Source organism: Epinephelus fuscoguttatus, linkage group LG7 (assembly GCF_011397635.1).
Source record: "Epinephelus fuscoguttatus linkage group LG7, E.fuscoguttatus.final_Chr_v1".
Lineage (NCBI taxonomy): Eukaryota > Metazoa > Chordata > Actinopteri > Perciformes > Serranidae > Epinephelus > Epinephelus fuscoguttatus.
Genome location: NC_064758.1, coordinates 21,038,632 through 21,061,780, shown reverse-complemented (window position 1 = coordinate 21,061,780; position 23,149 = coordinate 21,038,632). Strand labels below are relative to the sequence as shown.

The 23,149-nt window shown below is 39.0% G+C and overlaps 2 protein-coding genes across 3 annotated transcripts; both read left to right on the top strand.

Moving 5' to 3' along the window:
• Window positions 1–3,456: 3,456 nt before the first annotated feature.
• On the top strand, window positions 3,457–4,725 carry foxl2l (forkhead box L2-like). Its single transcript, XM_049580829.1, has one exon. It carries the CDS (start codon window positions 3,531–3,533, stop codon window positions 4,317–4,319), a length of 789 nt encoding a protein of 262 aa, XP_049436786.1. The 5' UTR covers window positions 3,457–3,530; the 3' UTR covers window positions 4,320–4,725.
• A 1,216-nt stretch (window positions 4,726–5,941) lies between these two features.
• Window positions 5,942–22,957, top strand: tmem201 (transmembrane protein 201). 2 transcript variants are annotated; one of them, XM_049580854.1, is made up of 11 exons: window positions 5,942–6,157; window positions 6,783–6,903; window positions 6,996–7,190; window positions 7,290–7,469; window positions 8,768–9,132; window positions 9,224–9,424; window positions 14,890–15,110; window positions 16,536–16,598; window positions 16,699–16,986; window positions 17,216–17,344; window positions 21,525–22,957. In XM_049580854.1, the coding sequence occupies exons 1-11, from the start codon at window positions 6,048–6,050 to the stop codon at window positions 21,617–21,619; spliced, it is 1,968 nt and encodes a 655-aa protein (XP_049436811.1). In that variant the 5' UTR covers window positions 5,942–6,047; the 3' UTR covers window positions 21,620–22,957. The 2 variants fall into 2 exon arrangements, with proteins under 2 accessions (XP_049436811.1, XP_049436812.1); XM_049580855.1 differs by lacking the exons at window positions 14,890–15,110; window positions 16,536–16,598; window positions 16,699–16,986; window positions 17,216–17,344; window positions 21,525–22,957 and having other exon boundaries at window positions 9,224–14,207.
• Window positions 22,958–23,149: the final 192 nt, after the last annotated feature.

Sequence of the window (23,149 nt, the reverse complement as noted above, 5' to 3'; positions counted from 1 at the left end):
TTCACTCATATGACATCGGGAGGTAAATCTAGCTTTCTCAGCGAGAAACAGGACCGAGGGCTGTCCAGTTTTCTTTTGTCACTTTCATTAGTTATTAAAAAAAAACCTGAGAAATCAGAGAGGGAAGTTCAGAAGAGCAGATGAGACATCAGAATTCATTCCTGCCTAGTGTCTCTCTGACTCTCTCTGGATGTTAAGCCTACATTTTCTTAAGGAAAAGGTCTTTAACACTGAGAGGAACATCCTGTGATATACTGTACCATTTTCATAATATCTAGCTTGATTTAATACATGAGACAAGCTGTATGTTATCAAGTAAGTTTAGTTTATCGCCTGGAGTCCTTCTTTCATTCATTTTCACATTCTTTATGGCTGCATCATTAGAGCAAATGGAAAACTCCAGATGTCTTGTGTATCATTTTATATACAGTCATTTTTATGTCAGCATGACAGGTTTCATGTCATGAAAATTACCTCAATACCACTTGGAGCTAGGGTTTGATATAGCCATGCTCTCACTAATTCTGACATGTACTAACTTTATTAAAAATGAACAGACTCGATAGAGCTGTGCATCTTTTAGAAAAGCTAGGTATTCAGTGTTACTCCAATTAATACCCTCACAGCGATAACAACGACTAACCCTAAACGCCCTCTAATCCCTGCCAAAGACATAGCTGCCTTTCCACTGGTTGCTCACTTTTTGAGATCTGTGTTTCCCTATCAGTTCAGGGGAGACAGGCTGTCTGGTGAGAGTAGGTGATCATTATCTACTATCCTCGGTGGACAGACAGGCCTGCTGTTCATGTCTCACTGTATGTGGGTGGTATGCTCAGCTCTGATACCTGCAAGCCTCCATACTTCTCTGTAGCATACTGAGTGCTGGAAATACCCAACTATCATGTGCCTCTGAGTTGATACAGTATGCAAAGCTATTAAAAAACACACCTGTTTGCAGTGGTGGGAAGTAACTATGTATATTTACTCAAGTACTGTACTTAAGTATAGTTTTGAGGTACTTGAACTTTACTTGAGTGTCTTCATTTTCTGCTGCTTTATACTCTCTCTTTGTCTGCTGGCCCTGTGATGTCTCCCTGGCAGAGCAGGGCTGCTATTGTGACTATTGACCTGTTGCACACTTTAGTACAATTTTACTTGCACTTCAGTTTTATTTGCAAGTTTCATTTGCACTATTATTTTTTATTTGCATCATCTATACTACAGTTTGCACTTTTAATTATTATCTCCTGGGCTAGTGCAACCTTAAGGAGCTTTTATTCTTTTAGCCTTAACTGTTAAGACAAAGTTGATGTATTTAAATTGCTCAGTAGTCCTGATTGTGCAGTCATGTTATTTAAATTGGCGTTCTTGCTGTACTGCATGGTCGTCTACTGTGTGTCTTGGTTGTAGCCTACATGATGGTTTTATCTGCTATGCATCCTGTGCCCACAACAAATTTCCAGTTTGGGACAATGAAGTTTATCTTATCTTATCTTACTTCTACTCATCTACAATTCAGATGCAGATGTTGTACTTTTTACAACATGAATTTAATACTTTTGCATACAACAATTTAATTTATAATACAAAATATAATAACAAATAAAATATGACGTATCATTGTAGATTAAAATAAGACTTTATTAATCCTCTGGGGTAAACTACCCAGCAGTATATAGACAAATTAAAATTCAATTCAATTAAAAATCAGCTATTAAATGAAAGCAATAATGATAAGTGTTAATAATGACAATCCAGTAACTGGAATGGTCCATTTTACACAATGAGAGCTTTTGGTACTTTAACTTCCAAAAGCACCATTGATATAAGATTTATGAAAAATAAATGTAAAGACGTAAAAGAATGGGTCACCTACATGTTAAAAACTACCTCTTATGAATCTATGTTGACTAAAATGACTAACCATGCTCAAGGATTCAAATTTAATGTTATTATTTTGACTGTTTTTTGGTGGAGTGAGACTGGTGTGGCACCCCCTCATGTACGGATCTCTATTATCCTATTTGTATAATTTTTGTTAGTCAAGACTGAATGTATCATTTGACATCTAGAACCGTCATGTACCACCCTAAGGAAAACAATTAAAATTTGAATCATAAAAAAAATAAAAAAATATATATAAATTTATATATTGGTGTATTGGTGTACTTTTGTGTGAAGTAAAATTTTGAATGCCTTACTTTTATTTGTAGAGTTTCTTTTACACTGTGGTTTTGCCACTTAAGTTAAAAAAAAAAAAGTGCACTTCTTACACCATCACCTCAGTTAACCCTTTAAAACTTGTATCACATCCATTTTTTCGTGTTGCATTCAAATGACTTTCACAAGTTTTCAAACCATCCAAACCTGAAGAAATTAGTTTGAATTCTATATAAAACACAGGAAAAAGGCAATCAGCATTAGTAGAAAAGTGTTATTAGAAAATCATCAGTCATTATTTTTTTTTAAATTATGTTACAGAAAATAAATATACATATTATTTGTTTTGGGTTTTTTTTTGTAATTTTCTATTTTTTACCTTCTCTATTTTTTTTTTAGGTAATTTTCTTTTTATTTTATTTTATGTTTTTGCTTTTTTCCAGGTAATTTCCTTGTTGATTTGGTTTGGTTTGTTTTTGTCTTTTTTCTTCTTTTTCTTTTTTTCTTTGCTGTTTTGGCTTATTTTTAGATCATTTCTTCATTACTAAAACTAAAGTTCCTTCTTATAACGTTTTAATATCTTGCTATAATTTTCAGGTAATTTCCCAAATTTCTCATTGCCTTCTTCCCATGTTTTAAAAAAAAATATAAGCCAATCTGCTCAGGTTTCAAAGGGTTAAAGAAATGTAAAACAATATCCTGCATGTTCACATATCCTGAAATTTAGGATGAGGTTTATTAATTTCATATTTTTTAATGTAAGGTCTTGGTTGTTTCCTCCATGAACATTAATGCAAGAGCAGACTGAAGTGCACATGACTTTGACCTCTTGACCTTCTTTTGGTCGTGTGTGTGTGTGTGTGTGTGTGTGTGTGTGTGTGTGTCAGCGATCCTCTTTCCGATGTCTTGATCTGACGGCATGATCTGTAAAGTGTGTTACTGTGCTGTAAACTGTTAAATCTTCAATACACGTGCGAACTGCTTTTCATTGGTCAGGAGACTTCAACACGTCCATGTGCTGCAAGTGACCCCTACAACATTATTAAACACAGTGAACATCAAACCCTGCATGTGAAGACACGAGCTACTTTATCTTTAACGACCTCTCTCTATTATGATAACATTTTGATGGCTGTCCGTGAGAATCCACTCTGTGACCCCCGTGTGACCCAAGCAGATCTCTCAGCACCCCACGCAAAGCCACAACTGGTGTGAGAACCGCGGCGAGATGAAAGACAGGAACTTACTGTAGTTCTGAGTACCTGTGGGAGGAGTGTTTGCACCTGCGGACACTTGCACACAGCGCTGACTTGTTCACACGCAGACTGCAGCTCGTTGCCACAGCAGGACGCAGACAGCCTACCTGAGCCATGGATGCAGAGGAGGAACCCCAGAGAGTGCAGCTCCTGGACATCAGCTCCAACTCGCCCCCGCCTGAGCCCGAGGGTGCGGGGGACACCGGGCAGCAGGTGAAGCCGCCGTACTCATACGTGGCTCTCATCGCCATGGCCATTAAGGACAGCAGAGACAAGAGAGAGACTCTCAGCGGGATTTACAATTATATCGTCTCAAAGTTCCCATATTATGAGAAGAACAAAAAGGGCTGGCAGAACAGCATTAGACACAATCTGTCTTTGAACGAATGTTTCGTCAAAGTGCCCAGGGACAATGGAGGGGACCGTAAGGGGAATTATTGGATGCTGGACCCCGCATTTGAGGACATGTTTGACAAGGGGAACTACCGGCGGCGGAGAAGGGTGAGGAGACCCTACAGACCCCCCAGCGTGCCTTATCTGACCGGGAACTCCATGGACTATCCCGAGCCTCTCTACCTTCAGCCATATGTGAGCAACTCCTGGAGCCTGTCCCAGCCGAGCGGATTCCCAACACCCCAGGTCATCGCCGGTCACCCCCGCAGCGTGTCTCCCAGCGGCCCGGTGAGCTCCTACTGCCCGCCCTCCCACTTCCATCACACTCCATACGGCGCTTACCACCACCACCACCACCCGCCCGTGCTTGTGCCCCACAACGGTTGCCCCTACGGCGGAGTGACCCAGCCCATGAGCCCCAGCGGAGGCACCGTGTCGGTGGCGTGCAGCTACCAGACCCTCACGTACGGAAGACAGGCGGAGGCACCGCTGCCATATTCGTTTGAGTAGGGTTTCATTATCATTCAGCCAGTTCACGGATTATGTTCACTTGTTTCATCGTTGCGTCGGGCTGTCATGCCTTGGTCAGGTGTTGAAGTTAACATCACTGTTCTGTAGCTATTTTAATAAAATGTACTTTTGTTAATGTGAAATAAGCTTTTGGTTAAGGTTTTTTTTTATAGGCTACAGTTAAAAAATGAGTTAAGCCTATGTTTTCTATTTTTGCATTTTTATTTCTTTCTTGTTTGTTTTATCATTATTACTGTAAATGCCTATTCGTTTGTAAGAATATTATTTATTTATTGTATTTCATACTATGGAATTCTCTGGGAGAAGCACTGATCAGTTTTCTTACTCGTGAATGTTTACTTGATGTTAATGCGTTTGTTAAAAATAAAATGTTATTTTTGCATCAGATACTCTCATTAATTGCCTCACACTACTATTTATAATGGCTGTTTTCTGTACATTCATTGTAGGCTAATAATACAAAACTATTACAGAGATATCTTTAATTGTTTAAGTATAAAATGTAGGCCTGCTGTAGCTTAGTAAGCTGAAGTGATAACTCTACTGTAATTCATGCATAGAACTGATACATAGTTAATCTATCAAGATATAGGCTATAGGCTTTGTTGAAATGATTCAAAGAAATGTTCTCAAAACCAGAGTAAGACATGTCAGTCTCTTACCATGACTAGTGGTGAAAGAAGTACTCAGATCTTCTAAAAATAGGCTACTCTGTTAAAAGTCATGCATTAAAAATCTACTTACGTAAAAGGACAAAAGCATTAGCAAAAAAAAAAAGAGAAAGACAAATTACTCATCATGCAATATGGCTCATTTTAGAATATTTTATTATGGGGTTATATTTGTTGATGCATAAGTGTGCAGGCTTCATCACGTTATTGTAGCAGCTGGTAAATCTAAAGATTTTAATAAGCCTGCCTCATGTCTTAAACATTTATTTGTAGATTATATATGTTAATGTGTTATTAATCTGAAAATGCAGGGTAATTAGTGACTAAAATAAATACTGGAGTAAAAAGCACAATAATTGACTCTGAATTGTAATAGAGTAGAAGTGTAAAAAATGGGAAATACTCAATTAAATTTCATTATCTCAAAGCTATGTGGTAGGTGAGTAAATGTGTTGCTTTTCAGCCACTGGCTAGTGATATTTTGCATGATAGGTTTTAGGGTGCAGCTATATCAGTAGCTAATGATTCAGAAAATAATTGCTCTTGACAGCATATAAACTGAGTAATAAATTTATTAAAAGAATGGTAATGTGCACAGTATTAAAGGTTTAAGGTGAAATCTACCAGCAGTAAAGTATGAGAGGGAAAATCAGGCAGAAAAAGACTCTTCCCACATTCCAATACTATCAAACTCCCTTTTTACTTCACTACGTGTTTCCTAAAATCAAACAGATGTGTGATTTATTTTGATTTCAATACAGGCCTCCAGCTAAAACGCTCAAAATATGGTGATAATATTATAATTTCCATAATGCTTTAATCGTGGGTGGTTTTATAGAGCGATACAGTCCACAAGCAGGAGTGAATAATACATATTGGAACGCGTCCAGGAAGTTACGCAGTTTCCGTTTCCGTTACATGGGCGTGAACAAAAGGATCATTTACCGCGTGCGCTCTCGCGCCGTGTTTCGCGGTACCAGAAGAACACTGTATTTCCCATGTCTACTTAGCTCACGAATCGCTTATTTCAGTGAAAATGGAGGCGCTTAACCAGCTTCTGTTGGAGTATCCTGAATTGATGTACAGCGGAGTCGGAGCTACGGCGGTTGTCGCCGGTGGAGCGCTCATATACAAAATAGCCACCAGGTAACTTCAAGGTTTTGCACCGCGGCGTATGTTTTTAGCTAGTTTCACGTCAGCACAAGTTAGCAAACAGTGTTCAACATTTGCATTTGTGTTTTTAAAATGTGACACACTAGAAATGACGTTGCTAACCAAAGTATCTGGATTTGTTTTGTATTTTGAAAGAGTCGTCTGTTTATCCTCACGCTAGCCCGTGTGCTACTTTTGCTAGCCGTGTTGCTAACTAACTTATCAGACAGATAGTTTTGCGACAGTTAGGAGAAGTAGCAATTTTCACTATTTGAATGCACACACTTGTAGGTTTTTTTGGGGGGGTCTTTGGAAACTACTGTGTGTATAGGTTCATGAAATATTGATTCAAAGTGAAACAACACCAGGGCTTCCCAAACTTTAGCACGTCAAAGACAACCAAACACATTGGCATGAACTTCGACTGTGTACTCCCCCTGGTTGGCATCTAAGACAAATTATGGCTCATTGATATAATAATAATAATGATAATACTTGTAGACCCATGTACTCTAAGTATCCCACTGCGGGAAAAATACATCAGCTGGTTTGATAATCAGTATCATGTTTCATCATATCACTACTCACTACTACTACTACTGTCATCTCTTATATACAGAAAGAAGCCGACCCATGCAAATGTGAACTGCTGGTTCTGTAATGAAAACACAGTGGTGCCCTATGGGAACAGGAACTGCTGGGACTGTCCCAACTGTGACCAGTACAATGGCTTTCAGGAGGTGGGTTTCAAAAATGCATGGCACCTGCAAATTATTTTTCTTAGCATGCCAATGAAGTAATTTTATTCCTACTTGTGTGTCTTGTTTTTCAGAATGGGGATTACAACAAACCCATCCCAGCTCAGTACATGGAGCATCTGAACCATGGGGTGTCTGGGAGCCTTCCCACATCTGAGATACCCAAGACACAGCAGTGGGTCAACTGTCAGATGCTGCTGTGCAGGAAGTGCAATAACAACCAGACTGTAAAGATCAAGCAGTTGGGCTCATTTATCCCAAGGGATGATGTATGTGCTTTGTTTTTCTGTTCACTGCAACACTTTCTTTGTTGTTACCATGGCTGACAACTGTGAACATTAAATTTATTGTTTTTGTGTCCTTTGTAGGAGAACTATGATGAGGAAATTGATGCCTACAAACACCACCTGGAGCAGACCTATAAGTTATGCAGGCCATGTCAGACAGCAGTGGAGTACTACCTCAAATATCAAAATCGTCAGCTTCGAACTGTGCTCCTAAACCATCAGCTTCGACGCAACCGAGAATCAGACAAGGGCTTTGTAAAGGTCAGTGCAATCTGTAGACACCACGCAGCAAGGTGTGTTTGAATGAATGAATTTACTCTTAACATGGTAAGGCTTGATGGGTAACCATATTCTGTGTGTGAAAAATGTTTACATTTCAGCCAAAGAGTAAATCAGTGATTATCAATGAGATTTGAAAACAGGTTTTTATTCCTTCACTCTTGCAAAGTTGGACGTGTGAATACAAAATCTTTATCTTTTTACTTACTAGGATGGTGATTATAAATGGAAGGTATACCAACTGTAGCATTTTATTAAAAAAGATATCCTCATTTGTTTAGTATTGTAGCTGCTTGTAAATTAGATGCAACATTTCCAGTAGTGTGACCTAATCAGGCATGAATTTATTTTCTTTAAGCTTTGTATATGTGATGTTTCTATTTAAGCCTGGGAAACGGAAACTGCCTAAATTTGAACTTTTTTTGATGATGGTTTGTTATTGCTTTAACATTTAAAATATTTTTCATCTTGAGGTATGAGGGCATAATTGTCAGCCAGTTCTTATTTTTCACAATTTTGTAAACTACTCAACATGTTGCTACACTTGAAATGTCCATGGCTATTTATGACCTATTACTTTTTAATATGCGGTCTATTGATCTCACTGTAGTTTAGTATTTATAGTAGTTTAGTATTTTACAGGTATCTGTTTTATCTTATTTTATATTACTTTATGCCACCTCAATAAAGTATAGTAAAAGTGTAAACACTTTCATTTCCAATCGTAATAAGATAAATCTCCCTTTAATCTGATCTGGTTATAGTGCATGTGCTTGGCTTGTAATTTCTAACTTCATCTTTTATGCCCCTGTGCTCGAAGTTGAACTGATAAGCCCGGGGTTAAACCAACCTGTCAAGTAACTTCATAACTCCAGTTACACAGCACCACTAATGTCAGGCTTAGTGAAGCTCTAAAACTTAAAGAAAGATATTTAAACTTTATTTGGATGGGTCTTGTTTCTCTTGGGAAGATTTGGTTATTTTTATTATGCTTTAATTAAATAATTATGGAATGCATAGGTTTTTGTTTTTTTCTCTGCAACATTTGTTATAATTACAGTCCTAAATACTTAATATTTTTTGACACATTTCACCAGTCTAAGCCCTCAGTACATCTGAGGTTAGGTGCCAAAAGAAGCATTTTCAGTTGGTTTTATATAATTGGCTTTTTGGTGCCTGTTTTTATTATATGTCAGCATTTATGTTTGCATAGCTCAGTGATTTCCACATGTTGTGAAAATGTCAGGATTCACATTGAAATGATCTTCTCTCTCCCACAGAGCTCCTATTCTGTGTCTTCTCCCACGGGGGTCATACTGTTACGGGCCCTTGCCTTCCTGATATGTGCTTTCCTAGTTGCTACGTCTTTGTGTGACATGCAATCCCAGCCTACTTCAGTCAGTGGCCCACAAACACTAAGTGGTGGAGTCATTCCTCCAAAGCCTAAACCCCAGAATGAATCTGCCCCCAACAACGAGACGAGTGGAGGCGTGCCAGTGTGGCAGAATCTGCTGGAGCTGGTGCCAGACAAGGCCATAGAAAATGCCAAGCTGGTGTGGCAGCACGGAAAGGACAACCAGCTAGCTGTAGTCTCTGTCGGCCTGTTGACTTGTCTCACAGCTATCTTCTTAGCAGGACCTGTGAGGTAAGCAGTCACTGCCTCTTTCAGACAAATCCCAGACAAATTTAATTTAAGCAAGAACAGACTACAAGCTCATGTGTTGCTGCATTTTCAGATTGAGGAGAATTGATTCTGTGGCCTCTGTCCTGTGGTTCCTCATCCTGTGCCTCCACCTGGCTGAGAGCTACTTGACCAACGCCTCTGACTGGATGGACACAGCCAAGCTCAGTGCGGTCTCCCTCTGTTGCCTAGTCAGCTTTGCCGCTGCTGTGGCAACTCGCAAACCGCTGGGTCCAAGAAGAGCCAGATATCGAAGGTCAGAATCTGAGCAGTGATGTTCAAGTTGTGTTTGAAACATGGGAATTTGTAAAGGCTCCTCTTTCCAGGAGAAGTTTGTGTTCAGAACATACTCTACAAGTGTTTTGTAAAAGAGTGAGGAACAAGCCGTTTTTAATTCACTTTTTTTTACTCATAACCCCCTCTTTTTCTGCTATATGTGAATGACTGTGAGGTTATGACATGTGCAACATAGGATTGTGTGTGTGGCCTACAATGGGAACAAAACACTAGTGCTACATGCTAAATCACATCAAAACCTCACCTGCTAGCACACGTGCACATCTGACGTGTGTTAAAAAAGTCAACCTTATAGTAGTAAAGGGTATAAATACACAAAAAATAAGGTATTATGAAATGACTATGACACAATTCTTAATCTCTCTGGTTGGTAACAGAGTTGTCTCCGAATCACTGTTAGATATTTTGTTTTAGGACTGTTAAATGATACCCCTTTTCCACCAAATTAGCTCCGGTTCTTGAATCAGTTCCACTCGAGATGCTTGAAACCTTGGTACTATCTAGCATAGTATGAAGTATTTTGAGCTGAGCCATTGTATTCAAGGATGTGTCATCAACAAGTGACGTTGTGCAATGCACAATTAAAGTAAACAGTAGTGACAAAAATGGCAGATCGCTTTGATAATCTGCAAGCTCTTGTTCTGTTACTACAGACATTTGTTTTTGTTTTTGTGTTTATAAAAACAAGCATGGACCAACTATTGATAAGACTGCACATGCTCTTTTTTATGACGATTTCTCACGTTACTTCTCTGTTGTTGCTGTCTCCGTCCTCTTTTTCTTATCTGTACAAAATGGCACATTCACTGATGTCACACACGAGTATAAGAAAAACCTGCTATTTTTTGGTTTCCCCTGAGAATCAATTTTTTGGGGGGGGGGTTAAGAACCACTTTATTTTTGGTCATAATGCTCTAAAGGGTTTAAAAGTAGGTGCAGGAACCAGAGCGGTACTTGTTCCATATTGGTGGAAAAGAGGTATGTGATAAACTGATGTAGCAGTCTTTTCGGAATCATGTAATCAAAAAGGAATTATGACGAACACTACTAAAGTATTATAAGTTACCAACTCTCAAGAAGACTTTACAGATTTTGTTTTGTGGGAAATTCTGCCTCTCAATTTCATCGTGTTTATTAATCTATTACTGGTTGCACTAATAATTTCTTACTAACCATAACAAGAGTGTGGTGGACTGACTGACTGATTTTAAGTCAATATAATCGGATTTTAACGTTGAAGTACCAAACTAAACTAAGCTATGTATTCTACACTATGTTGTAATGTTTTAAAGAATTTTGATTGTACTCATTCATTTATTAACACTATGGTGTAGCCGTGGGTTGAAAATCATTTACTAACTCCAGCTCATTGCATGAAATACTAATACGTGAAGAGACTGCCGGGCCAAACTCAAGATGTGGCTTTTGATTAATCACATCGCTTCTATGTTGCGCCACATCATCTACAAATTTTAAACAAAGAATGACCTTGGATATTTCCAGGAAGTATTCCTCTTTGAAGCCACTTTTTTTAATTTATAACTGATGTTCGTGAGGAATCTCTAAAGAATAGAGCGTCTCTGCTGAAGCGACTGATCATTTCTCAAGCCAGAGCTGGGAAGTATCTTCATATGTCTGGTATCTTTGTAGAGAAGTGGCTGCCATTGCATTTTCATCCAGACAGCCTCTGCATACAAATTGTGTGACTTGTCATCAGTCCTAACAGTGGCCCTTTTCCTGTTTTGTTTGAACAATGGGGAAGTAAACATGGCAGTGTGAGGTTCATGTGCTTATTTGAAAATCTAAACACTTAGCTGCCTGGGAGAAGCACTCATTTGTTCATCAATGCTGTTCCCAAATTCTGTTATAGTTCAAAGGTCTTGCTGTTTGCTGCTCTTCTTCTTAACACACTGTTGAGATCTTGTGCCTCTGTGATTTCCATTTGGATCATGCTTCAGTTTGTCCTTGATCATTGTTAACAGATAATCCATGTACAAATTCATGCCTTGTTACTCTCTGCTGTGCTGAAAGCTAATGCTTAAAAATAGTGCCTACCAGGCAGATACTTGGTTTGTCTCAATATTTGCTTGAAGGGATCATGTCTAGGTGGTATTTTTGTCTCCTTTTTGTATCAGTTCGCGATCAAACATGAAGTGCTCAACTCTTATATTGAATATAGGCGTTAGCAGGAAGTATTTCAAGTGTTATATAGAACTGCAAGCACCAACCAAGTTCTCTGCAGAGTGTATAAAATCAAAGTTATAGTTTGACATGGAAAGTAAGTTTATAAGATTTTAATAGATTCAAGCAAGTCTCAAGTAAGATGTTGGACTTATCCTTTTCATATTCTTTTTAAATAAACCAAGAAGAAGAAGAAAGAAGCACTGCATTACCATTTACAGCCAGAAATTTTTTTTAGCACTTAACTGTTGCTTCCCTTAATTACCCACCAACATTCTAACATGTTGATGTATTAAAAACACTGATGGACGTTGCATGTGCTAACATTTACCTCTCGTCAATTTATGCAAGTCGACCCTTTTTTGTTTTACTTTGTTGGAATGTATTAAGAGAAGGGGGGTCATTTTTTGACATTAATGTGAAAAGGTGTTATGAACTAGTAGCTGTGTTAATAGACTGTATTTGGTGGGTAGCGTATTGTAACTGTGGGGTTAAATTTCACGTTGTGCTGTCCTGTAGTTGGAGTTGTGTTCTCAAACCAGCATCTTCAGTGTAGTCGCCTCAAAGCTTTAAACTGTGGATTTTTGCAACAAAAGCGCTGCCAAATATAAGATATGAAAGATGCTGTTTGTAGGGTTATGAGGAAATAATCGTCTGTGCACAACTCACATAGGGCTGGGCGATAGTACAACTATGAGCGATATTTCGATATATTTTCAGACAAGCATATAAACGTAGAGAACCCCGTTTATCTTAATATAGGGTCAAGTTGCGTTCCATAGTGCATGCCAGCGTGCATCTCTCCTGTCTCACACTCTCCGCACAGCTCCGCCCCACTCACTCCGAGGTTCTCCAGCAACACTCAGAGAGAGACACAGACCTGCTCCTCTGTTTAATCAGTCTGTTGATTAGTCTAAGGTGTGACATCGATCTATATGTTGCACGTACTACGTTAAATCAGTCTGTGAGATGAATGAAATGACTGCAGCACACGTACAGTTCAGCATTGCCAGTCTGTTTGTGAGGTGGTCAACACATATCGCCATTCTTGGTAGTTGTATTCTATTTTGTAACATTGAGACAGCGGCGACAGATCTGTTTTTAAAAAAAAATGCAGAGACAACACAGAAATTTCATATACAAGACGTATACGATGCAGACAAAGTGTCTCTTGTGCCTTCCCTTCCTCGGCCTTTCTGTTGATGCTCTGTGCTTAAATAAGATAAATAGCCTAAATAAATTAAATTGTTCAAATCTTTTTCTGCCACTAGATTCATTTGAAAGGCCATGGAAAACCACTTACAGCCTTTTGTCCATATCGCCCAGCCCTTAACTCACACAGCGCAATTTCCAAGCTTTTAAGCTGCGATTTATCTTTTCTGCCTTTGAAAAATCTAATGCAAGTATTTCAGTGCCACACAGTGCTCTAGCATTGGATTTGTAGCACTTTGACAGTGAGACAGTGATTGATCAGTAATTACTGAGGTACTTTTTTACCTTTCGTAAACTAATCATGTGACAAACTGCATTTTAAACTTTTGACAAAGACAATATTTAGTCAAAGTCAAAACACATTTCAAAACTCTTCTCTGACCTGATGAAGGCACAATAGCTGAAAGTGTTTGAAAAAATCATGGTGCACTGTGGAAGAGTTTTGTGACATTTTTATGGACTTGCATTGAAGCTCACGCTGGTCTGCGCCTTGTTATAATTGTATCGTAACAAAAATATAATATTCCAGTAATTATTACCTTTTGTTTGCATATGTAAGGTACATATCAAAAAGTGTTATTTTTGCCAAAATTTTACATGCTGTGCGAAAGTGTTTGCTGTAAAGCTCCCGTGTGCATGTTTGTTATGCTGTGATGTATGAATAATATCTAGCCTGAGTATTTGGCTATTTGTGTGTTTATTTTAAAGGATTCCTGTAACTACCTGATCAGCTGTACGACTGTTAACCTTCATTTGTGTCACACGTTTAGCTGTAGAAGCACTTGATATAAACTTTTATGTTAATCATAAGTGTAGGTTGCCAAGTGCAACAGTAGCATCATACTGTCGCCACAAACATATTTTGTGGTGGTGTTTTAACAGTGATAGCTGTAGACCTACTACCTTTTACTAATGTAGTCGTGAATGTCTGTATTTTTACTGCACTGTATGGTTATCAAGTTTGTAGCAAGACTGTCATACCTTTGTTTTAGCAAGGTGTGTGTGTGTGTGTTGCAGAAACACTAAGACATAAAATATTAAAGGTTATAATGCCAAATCTTGATACTTTATACACAATTTAAGCAATAACTTGGTTTTCCAAGATAGAGTTCATTAGTTTATTTACATTCTATCTCAATTTGATCATTTACTATGTATTTATATATTGTGTAGTAGCCTCTGAACTGGAGCTCCGTCCATGTTGAAAGGTTTCCTGCAACATACATACTGTACCCAATGAACCGTACCGTGTTTTGGGTGCTCACATGCTGAAATTGGGTGTCTTTCTTTTAATGCCAGGCTCCAATTTGAAGACTTTGTAGGAATGCTTGCTGTTCATGATGTGTAATAAACTGCTTAAAGAATATGTCTTCTCTGTTTGTTTCCACATGTGTATGTCTCTTCTGTTTTTAAAAAAAGTAGCTTTATTACAGAGCATTTTAGTTAAAGGAATATATCAGCTTTATGTTGACCAGGACTGCTGTCTTTTTTTATAGACAGACAAATCTTTATTTCCACTGAAAATAATCTATATCTGCTTTGACACATAACATGTTTGGGCCACTGATTGTATGGTGTGGAGATGTGTGCAAGTTGAGTTGTATTGGAGGGCAGCATTTCTCCTTGAGCTTTTGTCCTGTTGGAGCTTTCAGCTGCTACATGTTGTCTGACAGCTGCAGCAGTATCTCAGTGACAGCCGCCTTTAATACAGTGCTCACATTAAGTGGGTATCAGAGCTGTATGGTTCACAGTTTGTGCACCTATTTGTTGTCAGACTCTTTGCACTTTTCACATAGTGCAGAGTTTATATTTTAATGTCAAGAATGTTTTATAGTGACATTTGTGAGGAAAAGATAAACCACATCTGGAGACAACTTTCTTTAAACATACAATCACAAATTGAAAATTCAGTGTCCTTAAAACTCCATTTGTAATGCTCTGTATGGAGTTGTGTAGTGTTAAGACCTTGTGACAATCTTCTTATAATTTTGATTCCAGGTAGTAGACTGTTCCGTTGCTCTTGTGTTGCAGATACCTTGCAGGCAGCTCTGCAGTGCCCCCCTTCAGCAGCCAGCCTCCTTTGCTCACTCCAGACCTGGCAGACTCGTTTGTCCCCACCCCACCACCTAACCTCTCCAAGCTCATCAACCGCCAACAGAGTCCTCGCGAGCGCAAGGCTTCCCCCTCCTCTCTGCCTGGGCGCCTCAACAGAGCTCTCTGCCTTGGCACCATCCCCTCCCTCACCAGGACAGGTAACATTCAAATTATTTATTCTGTTAGTTCAGACAAACAAAAAGCTATAATCTGAACATGACTTGTGTGAGTAGATTTAGTGCCATGTCTTTTCTTTGTGGTCTTAAACTTAAAGAAACGAACTGAAAATAATTACTATAGTAGTGCTAATTATTTATTCAAGAAGCTGGTCATGACCTTCAGCAGGGGCAGGAGGGAATATTCACCCTGCTGCTGCCCACAGCTCTTGTTGCATGGCGTCCCTTAGCTGCTCAGACCTGTTTGATCTTGACATGCGTCTTGCATTGCATACAGAACAGATCTATAATTGATAAGATGCAGTTTTTCTTTCACTTTCTGCTGCCTGACATACAACTGGGTCATGCCACTGTTTGCGAATATGGGAAAGACTCACTGTTGACTCACTGTTGGCTTCTTAGCATAGATTAATTTCACATGTACTGTTTAATGTGGATCTGCTTTTTTTTTTTTTTCTTTTTTCAATTGTTTGTTTTTTGTGAACGCAACATTATACAGTTTAAAAAAAATAATACCCGCCAGTGCCTTGTGGAGGACGAGCCCTGTAATGAAAACACTGCTTGTTACTGGCCTCAGACATATCGTCAGCATTTCTGTACTTATTGGCCAACATGCACGCAGATACACATCTGCAGTAAGATAATAATGACTAATGGGTTCTATATTGTGTAATAAAATTGCTTCATAATATCCACTGAACATTTATCACATAAGTAATATGATGCTAAACCTACCACCTACAGAAGAGCTGTGCTAAATGCAGCTTTAAATTAAAAGCCCTATTTAAGGCTGAAATGTTTAGTCAATTAATCAATTAGTCCACTGACAGGAAGGTAATCATCACTATTGTGATAATTAATTAATCGTTTGTCATGGTTTGAGCAAAAATAACCTAATCCCAAATTCTATGTTTTGAGGATTGGCAGCTTTTCTTTGTCTTGTGTGTTAGTAAACTGAATATCCTTGGATTTTGTTGGCAGGTGATTAACAAGCCATGGGGAGTTGTCACCTTGGGCTTTAAGTAATTTTAATTTTTTTATTACCATCTGAACTTATTATGGACAAAGTAATTAATCAAGAAAATCCAGATTGCCAGATTAATTAATAATTAAAAAATGGAAAGTTGCTGCTCTACCCGCATTTATCATTTTTACTCACTAGGGGGCTGAAATTAATAAAATAACCTGACAGATAGACCACCACCACATACCACTAACTTCTGAAATTAAATGTGTCAGCTTAAAGTTACTCTCTTTTAGGTTTATCAGGCACAAAACATTAGCTTTAATTTATAGTTGTGTTTCTACAGGTTTACGAAGAGCCCTGGGTCATGGTTGGAGTAAATGATGTATTGTACCTTTTTTTTTTTTTTTTTTTTTTTTTAAATCTTTCATCTTTCTTTTCAGACTCTGGTTACCTGTTTAGTGGCAGCAGACCAGCCTCATATTACAAAGACTCCCCATCGTCAGGTATAAAAACGAGTGATTTTTGTGATCACCCTCTGTATGAAACAATTCCCTAACCCTTTCAGAGCACTTGATTTATCACTGCTTTTTCCTTTTGACACAGACTACTTTTCCCTGATATCCGGGAGCCGCCCATCATCCCCAGGTCCCTCTCCAACGCCCTCAGTAGCAGGGTCAGTTACATCCAGTTCAGGTTCTGCCAGACGGCGGCCCCTCATCAGCCCCGCTCGCCTCAACATCAGCGGCCGGAAACTCCGACTTTTCTCAGCAGAGCCAGAACCCGCTCTCATGTCCCCTTCTGTGTCGTCATCACATTTCCATGTGAAGTCAAACTCTTCCATTTACAGCAGCTGCTTTTCACCTGACATATCACCCTTCCAAAGCCAAAACGGTACGTACGGCTTACTTCAAACTGTTAAAAGTTAAACGCTCATTGTAAGGGTTTTTCAGCAACATACATTTCTGTCCACCTCAGTGTCATGCGTGATATTACCACCAGGTGGCAGTGATTCTCAAACCTAACACAGTAACTGTACAGAGATAGAAAATAATGCATGTTCATTAGTGACTTCATGTTTTGATGGTTGGCTTCATGATGTACCTGGTTCCATTGTTTGCAGATTTGAGTTCTTTGTTAAGGGACAACAGTGTGATTGAAGAGGAAGAGAAGCAAGGAAGCTCCTCTGAGTCCTCTGCATGTATAGTTGGCACTACTACACAGGGGCCTGAGAACGCCCCTCCTCCAGAAGGTACAGACTCTGATTTAAACATAACAATTCTGGTTTCATGCCTGTTGTCTAACTGGATGTCATAACTTCAGGCCTCATAAAATGAAATGGTAATGATGTGCAGTTTTTAAAGAATAGGCTCACATTTAATGAAGGCTGTGTTAAAACAACACTTGCATGTTTATATGTACATTTTTATTGAACACTGTAATTGTTCTTTCTGTCCATACTAGGTACATTTCTTTTCATTTAGTTTGAATAGACTGTAGCACAAATGTCATAGACGGACAAAATCCTATTGCTGGGGGACTTGCTCACTGGCAACTTAGGTAAACTTCACTATATATACATTATATATACAAATATAGACGCAACACTTATGTTTTTGCTTCCATTTTTTCTGAGTTTAACTCAAAGATCCAAGACTTTTTTTCTATGCAGAACCAAAGACTTATTTCTCTCACGCTGTGTTCACAAATTTGTTAAAATCCGTGTTAGTGAGCACTTTGTAAAGATAATCCTCCACGTGACTGGTATGGCATATCGAGATACTGATATTACATCTTAGGCTGATCAAAATAAAAGGCCACTCAAAAATGTGCAGTTCTGTCACAATTTGACAAATACTGCAAGTTTCTAGGGATCGTCCTGTTGGCATGTTGACTGCAGGAATGTCCACCAGAGCTGTTTCCCTGGAACTATATGTACATTTCACTACCATAAGCCGATTGCAATGTTTTTTCCGTGAATTTGTCAGAACATCCAACCAGTCTTTCAAATACAGACCATGTCACCTCAGGACCTTCATAAACAGCATCTAAATTTGCAATATCATCCAGCCCAGCTATGTAGACAGCTGATGCAACAGTTGACTCGCACTACCAAAGAAACTGTCTGAAAATGTGACGCTCATCTGCATGCTCGTCATTGTCAGCAGGATCCTGACCTGACTGCAGTCTGTCATTGTAACTGAGTTAAATGCTCAACTTCTCGCCTAGGTTTTTTGTTTGTTGAGCTTGTGAGTTTGTTTCCTGTTTTATTTTGAGGGTCACTCCTAATGTGTCAGGTCTTCTTTTACTGTCTTCCACAACTTGGTTTGTTTCATCTGTCCATCATTAGCCCTGCTGTCACATTTCCCTTGTTGACATCCTTCTCCTGTTTTGTATTTAGTCAGAGTGTTTTCTCTGTGTCATTCTCAGGCCGCCTTTATTTGTTGCTAGTGTTCCCTGTCTCTTGTGTTCCTGATGCCATCCTGGTTTGTTCCTAGTTTAGTTTTTGTATCGTTTTCCCTTGGACTTAGATTTTGTTTAGACTGTTCTACAGTTTTTGTTGCCTGCCTGTTTTTGTTTGCTGTAAGCAACTTGCTATTAAAGCTTGCATTTTGTTGAGTCATGCTGCCTGCATCAAGTTCTGCATTTGGGTCCTCATCTGAACTGTAAACTGTGCCAACTGGCCTTTTATTGTAACCTGTGTTGTTATGCTGTTAATTAGCATCTGTATATGCAGCACCTGTCAGGTGGGTGGATTGTTTTTGCAAAGAAGAAGTGCTCACCAACAATGATTTTGAACAAATATATACACAAAAGTTTGAGAGGAATAAAATCTCTTCTTTAATTTAAATGTATGAAAAAGAGAACAATAACTTGTTGTTTTTAGTGTATTTGTATTATAAAAATAATAAGTCCATCTGTGATAAATTCATTTGTTTGCACATCATTTGAAAGGGCAAGCACCCATGTATATAAAAGACCTCATAGCTTACAATGCATATCACAGCTGAAACCACGCCATGAGGTCAGTGTAAGAGTGCAGAGCTCAGAGACAGGATTGTGTGGAGGCACAGATCTGGAGATGACTACTAAAACATTTTTGCTGCATTAAAGGTTCCTAAAAGCACAGCGGCCTCCATTAGTCTTAAATGAAAGACATTTGGTGGTGATTATAACCTTGAGTCCTCTTGAGTATTACGCAACAAGCTTTGTACACCTTTGAGTATTTTCTGCCTGTCTTCTCTGCAGATCCTTTTAAACTCAGTGAGGGTGAATGGGCATTGTCAGTGGACGGCCGTTTTCAGGTCTCTACAGAGTTGTAAGAGTGGGTTCAAGTGTGGGCTCTGGCTGGGCCACTCAAGGACATTCACAGAGTCGTCCCTGAGCCACTGCTTTGTCATCTTGGCTGCAGGCTGAGGGCCATTGTGTCGTTGGAGGATGAACCTTCAGCCAGCATGAGGAGTTTTCTGAACCAGGTTTTCATTAACCCTATGGGCCCGAACGACACATAGTGCGTCCAAATTCACAACTGTTCTTCTATATTGATTTCTTCCGCAACCGTGCGTCATAGCGAGAAGCCACGGATATCACGTGAAACAGCGGAATCATAGCTTTCCGACAAGACCAAGCACTTGTTGGTAGTCGAATGTTTTCACAGCGAAAAAAATGATGAAGTTACACTAAAATGATGTATAACAGAGCTTTCATACAGCTTTGCACACACATTACTCTTGGATAGATTACTCGCGAACGCAGGGTCGCACAGAAATGCCACGCATATCACATGAAAGCACTGGAGCAGAGCTTTCCATACCACACACATCATTGTGCTGTCATCCCATCACGCTATAAATCCAGATCAATTGTCTACAAAATAAAAACCTGACGAATTTCTTTACAATCCATCTTGTTATCAGTCAATTCATATAGTGAGGAATATCGTATCTTACCACGTCTTAGGCTTGCGTGTGTTTCTCCCTGTCTGTCCACATTTGTAGTCCGGCTTTCAAGATGCAAATATCTCCATATTGTCCAGTTGACACTCCATCAAGCTTTGTATGACAAGACCAGCGTACTTCACCTTTGCGCACTCAGACAACTGAGGCCTAATTATACATGCATGACAGGGCTGTAGTCACCATATACATTGAGGGGGACGTGTCCCCCCCCCCCATGCCCAAAATGCCCCCCAATATATCTGAAACTGAAAAACAACAACAAACTGTGTTTACTGCAAACAAAGTGGTAAATATTATCTTGGAGGACATCATTGCACTTGGTTGACTATTTTTCTATGATCTTAGATGTAAATATTGCATGTTTCTTTCAGATAAAACACATTTTTGACTTGTGAATGAGTCAATGGAATTTCTTGCAATAACGAAAAAATACTGGCAATCATGTCGGCCTGGCACAAACCACATGTTTTGGACAGCTGTGAAGTGACAGAATGTCCCACCATCATGGTTCTTATATTGCCAGATTCCAGAGAGTCTCCCCTCTTCATATATGGCAGAATATGTCTTCTTCCAACTTGAGATACATGTAAAAATGTAAGAATTTAGGCACACAGATTTTTTTTTTTTTTCATTGATAGAAAAATTAATATAAAATACAGGCACATAAAAGGACATGAAATGATGGCAAATCCGGTTAGCCCACATTGTCCTGAGAAAAAACAAGATGTAGCATGTGTATGTAGCCTTTATAATGACTGTGATATGAGCTTAAAAGTAAAGGCAGTAAAAATACCCCAAAAACGCCTAGGGCCCATAGGGTTAAGGGTATCTCTTTACTTGGTTCAGTTTGGCTTTCCCTCAATCCTGACCAGTCCCCTGGTCCCTGCCGCTTAAAACACCCCCACTGCATTATGCTGCCACCATCATGCTTCACCATTGGGACGGTATCGGGCAGGTGATGATCGATGCCTGAGTTCCTCCAGAAATTACACTGATTGAAGCCATATAGTCCAGACACAGTTCGTCAGACCTGAGAAGTCCTTTTGTTGTTTGTGTGTGTGTGTGTGTCTTTTGCTGAGGAGAGGCTTCCATCTGGCCACTCTGCCATAAATCCTGGAGTGTTGCTGTAATGTTTGTCCTTCCTGAAGTTTGTCCTATCTCTAAACAGGATCTCTGTTGCTCAGCCAGACTGACTCCTGGGTTCTTGGTCACCTCTCTTGTCAAGGCCGTCCTCCCCCAGTTGCTAAGTTTGGCCCATCGGCCAACTCTAAGAAGAGTCTTGGTTGTACAAATGCCTTCCATATAAGAATTATGGAGGCCACTGTGCTTTTTGGGAACCTTCAATGCAGCAGAATTTTCTATAACCTTCACTGGACCTGTGCCTGTACACAAAATAGAAAACCTTCATGCCACATTGATGATGCATGATGACAGTAATATGATACTAATTTGCCTTCTCTGTGGCATCTCCAGGTTTCGTCAAGAGTCTTATCTGGCCGGGGCTTCTGTTGAGCCTGACGTCCAACCTGTTCTTCGCCGGCCTGTACATGTACAACAACTGGAGATGAACTGCCGATGAGTCTGCTGCTGTTCTCTTGTGACCTGCACAGTGGGTCGGGCTCGGCCTGTGACAGCCGTGTGGTGTCTGTGGACCTGGAGGTTACTCAGCAATGCCAGAAAACATCACATTTCTGGCAGCTACTTATCGCTTGCTGGTGCTTAGTGAAAATACAGATGTCAGCTGACAGATTTTCAACAGCATACCTCCCATTTGATTGGAGTTACAAGGAAATTGTGGTTTTCTTTGCGATTTATGATTCACTGCTTATAGTTTTATTTTCTTTTGATCTGGCCTTGTTTTGGTCTGTCACTGCTCTTCTTACATGAATGCAGGTGCATGTGTCATTGATTTAAAAGGCTCCATTTTTGCACTGATGCTGCAAAATGTGCAATAAACATGTACTGTTGAGTTGATGCTGCTTAGACACAGAGGGTCACGTCTTAACCTACTTATACTGATGGTGATGAGTGCATCATCTCTCCTAACTGAATAATACTTACGTGACTCTACAATAGCCAAAAATTAAACATTAAGCAGCACGTAACGCTCGTGGCATATAGTTGGAGTTTTCGCATTTTGGAAATTTGTACAAATTTTCACTTTGTGATGTCACAATTTCACAGCACATGTTTGCTATTGTCTTTCAACGTATATTCAACTGGGAAAGACTGGTGTGTCAAACTCTCCTGTAATGATGTTGTGTCATACAGTTTACAGTCAACATTTTTAATATTGTGGTCATTTATATCTCATACCAAAGTGACACAAGTCAGTCACTCACTACAGAAATGGTTCTCTTACACCAAACTGTTTCTTTTCCATTATCTCTTACAGATATCCTGTTCACGTGTTAGTTTGTAAGTGGAGAAAATTCCTATGGTCAAGTGCAATGATAATTGTATTTAATTTGCAACCTATAAAATGAAATCACATTTACATGACGATTGCTTAAGAATGGCACAGCAATTTACTCCTGCAGTAACTAGGGCTGGGCCATATAGAAAAAATCAAGTCATGATTTTTTTTTGACCAGATACCTCTATCGATATTGTGACAATATTTGAGTTTTGACCATTGGTGCTTTCACGAAATATTTACAGATTTATGATAAATAATCATCAGTAATGTTGACATGATGACTGAGTGGATAAAGACAAAAAAAGAGAGCAGCTAGAAGAGTCTGGTAAGTTCAGAGAATTACACAATTTTGTCCAAATGTCCATTATCCAGTCTCATCACAGTATTGATGTAATATTTATATATTGCCCGACCCTAACTGAGCTGTGAACTGATTTTTTCAGAACTTCTCATATAACTTATTAAACATCTACATATTGAATTTGAATTAATTTGCTTGTTTGTTTTTTTTTCTTCTGAAATTTAAGAATTTGTCTGCTTTTTGTGTTTGGTCGTGTTGTGTTTTGACTATGTGTTTGAAATCGTTCTATTAGAAATGAAGATCACATATGTTTGATTATTGTGCGTGCATATATTTTGAACATGATTTACATAATGCTGTAACTTTTGGACATGTGTA